The sequence below is a fragment of the Lycium ferocissimum genome, unplaced genomic scaffold (assembly GCF_029784015.1).
Source record: "Lycium ferocissimum isolate CSIRO_LF1 unplaced genomic scaffold, AGI_CSIRO_Lferr_CH_V1 ctg1562, whole genome shotgun sequence".
NCBI classification, from domain to species: Eukaryota; Viridiplantae; Streptophyta; class Magnoliopsida; order Solanales; family Solanaceae; genus Lycium; species Lycium ferocissimum.
The window spans coordinates 78254-87937 of NW_026716144.1; the positions used below are offsets into that span (position 1 = coordinate 78254).

Below are 9684 nucleotides of genomic sequence, written 5' to 3' on the forward strand. Positions count from 1 at the left end.
TAAGCATGAGAAAATGCTTAATTCCACTTTTGCCCTTATTTGTCCATGAAAAACTTCACAAACTGCCATTTCTATATAAGAGATATAAGATAAGAAGATATACACACACATGATATAATGTCTCGGCAAAAGGAATTCGTATGCACCCCTAGTTCTGCCCCTAGTCGTCCCCTATTTTTGTGCGGAGAAGGGTTCATATTTCTTCAAAGCATCGTATATAAAAATGAGAAAGTAATCTATTTCAATTGACAAACTTTAAAAGAACCAACTAACAAACTCATTAAGCATCAACTACATTACAAAAATGAAGAAACAACATAAACCCACAGCCACTTAAAACCAATGTGCAGAAAAATAAATCAAAAGAATATCATCACAATCCAATTTAAACCCACGCAAAAAAAAAAAAAAAAAAAAAACCACTAAAAAAGAAAATGAAAGAGAACTTGCCTGAAAACATTCACCTTCTTATAACCAAACACACTCAAAGAAATAATTTTTTTAAAAAAAAAAAAAAAAAAAAAAAAAAACTCATTTTGGCTGCTTTCATCAATTATCAACCATAGCATTAAACTGCTCCAAAAGTGATTCTTGCCTTTGCAATTTAATATCTTCATAAAACTTTTCAATAAACTTGTCAGCTCTTTCATCAACTGAATAATCATCATCATCATCATCTTCCTCACCAAAATCTGAAAATTGTCTAACATCTTCCATTGAAGCTAACACTGGATACTTCCTTTTCTCTTCTCCGTCATTCGCCATTCCCAAACACTTCGAAATAAATAAAACAGAGCAAACATCTTTGTAACTCCTTTGTTTTGTGAGTGACTTTTTTCTACTATAGTACTGAAGTAATGGTGTGTTTGAAGGAGAAAATTCATATTCTTGAACATACCCATAGTTGTAATGCTTGAGTAGGCTAAATTTCTTCATTTTTTTCGCTTTTTTGAGAGAAATTAGTCTTGGAATGATGGGTTTTTTCATTTTTGCTAGGAAAATGGACATGTTTAATAGATTAGAAACTTTTTGGAAAACAGGGGAACTTTTCTTAGGCATTTTTTTGACCCCCTTTTTTCTCTAAGTTTGAAAATTGAAAATGTGAGAGTGAAAGCTCACTCAAGTGATTCTAATAACTTTTGAGATTGAAGAATGTTTTCTGTTTGGAATTTATTTGGTAGTGTTTCTTGGGTAGTGTGTGGAGCAATTTATTGGTTTAAAAAGGTGTTTTTTCAAGGAGACAATAGCAAAAATGGTCCCTTATGTTTGAGGGTATGTTTAAAATAGTCCCTTAAGTACGCATTGAACAATTTGATTATTTATGTTTCCCAAACGTTAACGTTTTTAATCTCTATCAAATATTTACCGAATTCTGTCAGTTGGATTTGACGTGAACTATGAAAAAAAGGTAATTAGTGGGAACTCACATTAAGAGGCATATTTTTTATAGTTTCTGTTATTTTTGATTTATTTCTAGAGTCTGATGTAGTATTTTGAGGAGTAATTTATGCTATGTTATATATTTTTTTAGTGTCTAGTCAGTTTTTTGTATTGCATCTTTTAGGATTTGATGGGACTTTCTAGTTTCTTGGTATATATGGTTGAAGCTTCTTTCCCCCACTATTTACATCTAACGAAACATAAAGTGTTAAATATTTAATGAAAATTAAAAGTGTTACTCCCTCAGTCTCACAATAAGTGTCACCTTAGCTAAAAAAAATTATTTTATAATAAGTGTCACCTTAGGAAACCAAGACATAAATTAACTAGTTTTTTCCAATTCTATCCTTAGACAATAAAGTAACATCTAAATGATGATTGAAAAATTCACATAGTAACTTGGTATTGTTGGATTTCCAATGTCAAAAGGTTTACTTCTTGTGCATGCTCTAATCAAAAGTAAAAATAATTAATTTTTATTATATAGGGATAATTTGGTAAATTTTACATTACATTATTGATTTCTTAATATGTTTGTTTTTTGCTAAGGTGACACTTATTAATTATTATGGGACGGAGGGAGTAGGTTTTAGCAAAACTTAAAGGACAAAAATTGTTTAGTGCATACTTAAGAGACTATGTTCAAACTATCATAAACATTAAGGACTATTTTTGTCATTTTCTCTTTTTTCAAGAATCTGAAATATGGGGAAAGCTAGGCTGGAAAAAGGTTTGTGGTCGGTGTTAATTTGGATTTTATTATAATGAAGTAGCCGTTAAAGAGCGGGTTCTCTGTGATTTTCAAATCTGGTGGAGCATAGAAAATAGATATATAAAATTAAAAGAAATTTCGATTCCTTAATCTGCTATAATTTCGATTTTCAAATCTGGAGCAGAGAAAATAGATAATAGCATTACAAGAAATTTCGATTCCTTAGTCTGCCATAATTAATTGGTCATGTTACTTACATGGAACAGAACAACAAGTACAGTTGTGTTACCTTCTAATCCAAGTTTTGTATTGCTTCATTTTTGCAAGAGATTCGTTACAGATACAAATGGAATCGCAGTTCAATTATTTTTTCCAGGATGGTGTTTTTTGGGAAATAATATGATTTTATTTGATCCCAAACGTTAGTCGTTATGGTGAACTGTATTTGTTTCAAAATGTGTGGCAATTTTGTAAAGCAAGAAGTCCCTTATTACTAGTACTATTTTTCTGGATATACCTATTCCAATTAGTGGAATACTGTCTGCGTTTCAATTTATGTATTTTACTTCTTTCTATTTTTAGTTTGTTTGAAAGAGAATGTTTTTTAATATTTGGTAACTCTCTAGGTAGCCGTTTACTGAAAACCAAATATTTTTCACTTTATTTGGAATTTCGAAGTTGGAGTTCTACATGAGTTATTTTAACACCAAAACATTCAAAGGGCATTTTGAAGTGTATAAGGTAATTTACCAAAATTAAGGTGAAAAATGCATTAATTAATTATGGCATATTGATAATCATTTTTGTGATGACATGTCTCATATGTTTATTGGATCGATATAAACACTCGCTGGTGCGGGTAAGTTTACTTTAGACACTAGTTTAGTATAAGACCACAAAATTCAAAAGTCTCTCATATTTTTTAAGCTACGTGCCTAAACAAATCAAGACACTTAAATGGAAATGGAAGGAATATTAAGTCATACATTTAAGAAGAGATAAAGGTTAGTTTAGATAAATATTTTTATGAATACGGATAATAAATATATAATTTAAAGGCTGCACACACACGATAAAAGACGGATAATATTGGTTAGATGTGGCATTACACATATAGCTGAGGATATAGGAGATGCTATTTGTGGGTTTAAAACCTCAATCTGCATTTACTTGCTAAGAAGTGCTCAACAAATAAGTTGATTCTTAACCCCTTTGAGATAGTTGAATATGATCTGAAGATAATTTTCCCGATTCATGAAATAATTAATCGTTAACAGGCCTCAAGCTTCACGGCCTTTTGTTTTTTTCATAAAGTTAGTTTATCTTCACTTTTAGATCCACTTTTATTTAAGTGCAATAACTTTCAATTCTCACTCTAATAATCATATTCAAACACAAGTATCTAAATTCGAATAAAGAGACACTAAAATAAAAATATACCAAAACATTCACTAGAACTAGCTAAAAATTCCACTTAATTAAGGACCTCAGATTTATATTTGCTGATCTTTGGGAGACTAGTAAAGCAGCATAACATGTATTGTTAGAGCTTTATTCATGAATGAGTTAAGAATATGTTATGTTCCCGTAGGACTTATCATCATAGACTCGAGGGTGGCAAAGAATAAAAAAAAATTATTTTATATATGAACCTCTATTGGTGAACATATTCTCGTATTGATCGATGAAAAAAAAAAAAAAAAAAAAAAAAAAGGAGAAGAATAGAGAGTAAGATGGAGTGTGGATCTACACAAAATTCAAGTCAAAAAGAGAAACAATTGAGTAAGCAAAAGGCGGATATGTCCAATTAAAATACACAATAAATAGTTAGTTATAGAAGAAAAGGCTAGGGATTAGGTTTTTCCAACTTTCTTTATCTCCAAACATTCTTAACTTTAGAAGTAGTTTTCATTTGGTAAGGAAACAATCAGCTCATGATTAAACATATTATAAACAATCGAAAAGGGTCAAAAATATCCTCAATGTATTAGAAATAGTTTAAAATTGCCTTTCTTTCACCTATTGGATAATTATTGCCCTTAAGGTTAAATTTAAGCTCAAAATTGCCTTCTTTCCAACAGAATCTGATGTGGAAAATACAAAAAATTTAATTAAATATGCGCACTAATTTATGTTGGATTTTGCATCTGTTACTGATACAATTTTCTAAAATAATTAGTTGTTTAGTTGTAGGAGAAATCTAATAGTTGATTTAATAGAAGGTTCCGTTTTTTATTTTAGTAAGAGTCTAATACTTTTGTTGTAGGAGAAGTCTACTATTTTAATTATGTGCCTATATAAAGGCTTGTGATTAATAAAATTTATATGAGACAATTTTCATTCATATATTTTTTACCTGTTGTTTGCATCTCACTTGAATTCTTAAAATGATAAGAGTTCAAATGTGCATCTTGAGAAGGGTAAATATGGAGCTAGTGTTGGAGGCTTATTCATGTCTTCCAACTCGGACGGATGTCATCCATTAGCTCACTACTAGAAATAGAGTTTTTCCCCAACGATATTCAGTGGGAAATTTATGTTATAAAACATGATTTTTCCACCGAATTAGCTCATTGAAAAAACGCATGGTGGGAAACAAATTTTCATTGAAATTGTTGAAAACTTTTTAATTTTTTCGTGTTTTAAATACGACTATTTAGGTTTTTTCCACCAACATTCGGTGGGAAAATTGAGATTTTTTAGTAGTGCCAATTGTGCTAAAGTTGAGATCATTGGTTATAGTACATCCAATATAAAGTTAAAATAATCAGATCTCTTTTTATACACAATATAATCGTTAATATCATAAATGATTCTCCATTAGTTCATTACACGGTGGTATAATTAGCTAATACACGAAATAAATAGATGACAGAAAATACAACCAAACACGAGATGTTATCCAGAATCTAGTATACACAGCAATCGGGGTATCAAAGACTAGATAGTAGCTCGGATGGAGGAGCATGGAGGAAAATATATACCATAGCATCCATACGAGAGTGAAGTGTTCTTAATCACTCTTAGAGTTTCTATTGAGCAAAGTTGATGTTTGAATTGTTAAATAATTACTTGTTGAAAGTTTCATTTAGAAAGAAAGAGGTATAGAAAGAAAGAGGCATTTGCAAATAAATTAAACAAAAGAGTATATTAGAAAAAGACAAATAAGTCATATCATATTATTTTAATATTAATGATAAGTAGGTTAATGAAATTCTTACATAGATAATGTAATATCGTCAACTAAAGGAAGAATTAGTATTACATCGCCAAATTTGAGAGCTGATTTTTGAAATTAATAAATTTATATTTATTTTAAGACATATTGACATTATCCAAATCTCATTCTTATCCGAACACGAGTAACTAATTAGAAGTATCAACTAGTTGATGCTCCCTCCTATCTGTGTTATATCTGTCTTTAAAGGTTCTAGCACATCTTTAGGAAAGAAATTGAATACCCTTTATCATAGAATATTGGTCTAAATCACCATGTCTTTCCTTAAAAATCTCACTTCACTAATCGAACAATAATGATAGACATGAAAAATATAATATATAACTTTTTATTTTGTCAGAAAATTTAAAATATTTTGAAATAATTTCAATTTTGTTAAAACAATCAAAATTTAGAAGTAGAAGTAATATTTCTATCATAAACTTTCATGGTTTATGTTCTTATTAGTTAGGTTGTGCTGATTTCGAGAAACTTTAGATAGGTAAAGACACTTCTGTATTTGATTTGAGGTCTAACCCTTTCCTGTTAATAGCTTTACTTGTAATATTTGCATACTATATGTGGACCATTTGGAGGTCTATATATGTACGACATGATTAAATTATCTTATGCGATTATATTCTATGTGTCTAGCTCAATTGGAGATGATTATTTTTAATCCCATCCAATCTTGTATAACTACATAATTATTTAATGGACATACTGGCTCTTAAAAGACCTAATTTACTCTCATATGGTATTGCTGGTCTCAAAACGTTTATAATATTTGTCGTTCGACTTCGTAAGTACTCCCAACTTTTAATTTTTATTCACTAAATGTATGATTTTAAATTGTCACGTGATACAATTGCTTAATGAAATTTTAAGTAATTTAATTAATAAAATGACAAATCTTGTTATATACACATACTTGACAATTTTAATTTAACATTTGTTATAATTTATTATCATCAAATTCACCTAGATGCTAATGACACATGCCTGATTACCTGTAAGCCTTGAAAAAAAAAAAATTCAAAGGAACACTAATACTCTTGATCTCTTAGTTATTTGTATTTTAATTTTAATACTTGTGATATATAAATAAGTACTCTTAACTTTTAATTTGTAAAATGTGTATTGTAGTTCTTTTTATGTAAAAAATGTGTTACATTTTACAAAAGGTAAAAAACAAAGAATCAGATCCTCCACTAGGGTGATACGCCCACTCTCCAGGAAAAATTAGAGGTGGATCATGACTACCAAAGAAGCAATAAAAGAAAAACACAAAATACTCCTAAAATGTAAAATATTTACCCGTTCATGTTCTTTCCTTAACTAATTTCACTTTTACCCAGCCTATGGAAAATGTTTACTCTAACAACCCCTCACTCAAAACCTTCCCCCATGACACCATCTCAGTACATTTACATACCATGATAATATCATGAGGATGATGATATCATGAGGACTAAAAGAAGGACTGAGCAGTACTCCACGATACCATCTCACTATATTTATATACCATGATAGTATCATGGGGATTAAGAAAAGTACTGAAGCAGTCCTCCATGATACCATCTCAGTATATTTATACATCATGATGGTATCATGGAGGACTGCGAGAGTGTCTCATTGAAGGACTGAAGCAGTTCTCCATGATACCTAGGGCTGGGCATAAATACCGAAAATCAAAAAATCGGACCGAACCGAACTTCAAGAAACCGAAATCGAAAGAACCGCACCGATAAGTTTCCTTACGGTAAAGGCCCATCTACAAAAGATATGAGTCAATCAATCCGTACAGATTTGGGTTATAAGGTAAGTTATTGGAAGGTCTGGAAGGGCATGGAGATTGCAAAGGTTTTGACAAGGGGGACACGTGAGCACGGGTATGCCGTGCTTGTTGCGTACCGTTATATGCTTCGTTCTGCAAATCCAGGAAGTAAGACGGCATTAAAGGTTGATGAAAATGGGAAGTTCAAGTACTTTTTTATAGCCTATAAGGCTTGGATGCTTGGTTTTGCACAGATGAAAAAAGTCATAGCTGTCGATGGGACATTCTTGAGGAGCAAGTACGAAGGAGTGTTGTTGTCAGCAGTCACACGGAGAATCATATTTTTCCAGTGGCATTTTGTATAGTGGACAAGGAGTGTGATGTTTCGTACAAATATTTTTTTGAACAAATGAGAAGCTATATAGAGGATACCCCTGAGTTGTGCATAATTTCTTATAGACATCCAAGTATCAGAAAAGCGGTTTCAATTGTCTTCCCTACATGTCATTATGGTTTTTGCATGAGGCACCTAGGGGAAAATCTGAGAACCACCTTTCACAATGGGCGGTCGTATCTCAATTTTATAAAGCAGCAAAAGCGTACAATATTGATGTCTTCAATGACCATTTCAATCAAATCAGAGATTTGATTCCTGGGGCCGTCGAACATCTTGAACGTGTTGGATTCCACAGATGGAGCAGGGCATTCTACCTCGGAAATAGGTATTTGCACATTTCTGTTTCCAACAAGTAACATATCTGCTGCAACTAATAAGTAACTTGTTGCGGCAGATATTGTACTTGTTGTGATTTTTGACAATTGGTGAGCCTCGACCACTGTTCCAACACTAATATGTTTGTTTGTCGGTATAATTTTATGACGACAAACTATTTGAAAGTCGGTGAACTCAATGTTCAATGTTGAAAGAGAATTTTCCATTCTTTGCTCTATTTGATTCCATAAACAGGAAGTTTACTAAGAAATTTCATGAGAGGCGTATAGAGTTCATCGACTCACCAACCATCTTTGTTCCCCTAATGGAAAAAAAAATCAAATTTTGTCAACTTAGGTAATAAGTTATTGGCCCATCAAATTGCCAACTACAAGTTCAGCGTCATCGGCCACGGTTCGATTCTGCAACGATCAATACGCAAAAAAGATCTTGTACTTGTAGAGTTTTTGACCTGGACAAAATACCTTGCCCCACATGCTATGGCAGCGCTTCGAGTCCAATATGGTGAAGACTTTGGAAGGCGGATTTATAACTACTCATCTCTATATTATAGGGTAGAGAATTACATAATTACATACTGTGAGGAAATGAATCCCGTGCCTTCTGAAGAATCTTGAGAAGTTCCTATGGAGATTTTAGAGAGAGAAATACCTCCTCCACATGTTAATCCGAGCAAACCGGGAAGAAGATGGACAAAGAGAAGGCGTGAAATCGGGGAATCATTTGCAACGAGGAAAAACAAATGCTCCATATACAAAACAGCTGGCTGTAAAAAAACTACATGCCCAAACCGAATTGTTCCATAGTTGTTAAATTTGCAATGTCTTGTAATAATAATTACTGCAACAACTAGGATATAAGTTACATATATTTAGTGATTAACAGAGGGAACCAATGATATTTAGTGTTAAACAAAGGGATTCAATGATATTTAATGATCAATATATTTATCTACTAACATTCTTAATGGATTAGACTGTAATTTCATTGATTAGATGGGTAATTCTAAGCGTATACTTTCCAAATTGAGCGATCGTTGGAGTAATTTGATGAGAACTACTTGATTTGCCCATATTTAGATGTAAACAAAGAAAATCAATGATATTTATTGTTTACTATATGTACCTAACCAATTTGATGGTATTCTGAGTCAGGACATATGATTAACTAAGCGTATTCTTCCCAAATCGAGCGATCGTTAGAGTAATTTGATGAGAACTAATTGAATCGCCCATATTTAGATGTAAACAAAGAAAATCAATGATATTTATTGTTTACTATATGTACCTAACCAATTTGATGGTATTCTGAGTCAGGACATATGATCAACTAAGCGTATTCTTCCCAAATCGAGCGATCGTTGGAGTAATTTGATGAGAGCTACTTGATTCGCTCATAGTTAGATGTAAACAAAGAAAACCAATGATACCTATTATTTACCATATGTACCTAACCAATTTGATGGTATTCTGAGTCAGGACATATGATCAACTAAGCGTATTCTTCCCAAATCGAGCGATCGTTGGAGTAATTTGATGAGAACTACATGATTCACCCATGTTGAGATGTAAACAAAGAAAACCAATGATATTTATTGTTTACTATATGTGCCTAACCAATTCGATGGTATTCTGAGTCAGGACATATGATCAACTAAGCGCATTCTTCCCAAATCGAGCGATCGTTAGAGTAATTTGATGAGAACTACATGATTCACCCATATTGAGATGTAAACAAAGAAAACCAATGATATTTATTGTTTACTATATGTAAGTTGTTTAAACAGGTTACTCATCTGTTGCAAC

The 9684-nt window shown here is 31.8% G+C and overlaps 1 protein-coding gene across 1 annotated transcript; it reads right to left on the bottom strand.

The window, feature by feature from the left end:
• Window positions 1-226: 226 nt before the first annotated feature.
• LOC132042483 (uncharacterized) lies at window positions 227-1174 on the bottom strand. Its single transcript, XM_059433009.1, has one exon. It carries the CDS (start codon window positions 1057-1059, stop codon window positions 550-552), a length of 510 nt encoding a protein of 169 aa, XP_059288992.1. The 5' UTR covers window positions 1060-1174; the 3' UTR covers window positions 227-549.
• Window positions 1175-9684: the final 8510 nt, after the last annotated feature.

Coding starts and splice junctions, on each gene's coding strand:
- LOC132042483 (XM_059433009.1), bottom strand. CDS start 1,059: ATGCCTAAGAAAAGTTCCCCTGTTTTCCAAAAAGTTTCTAATCTATTA.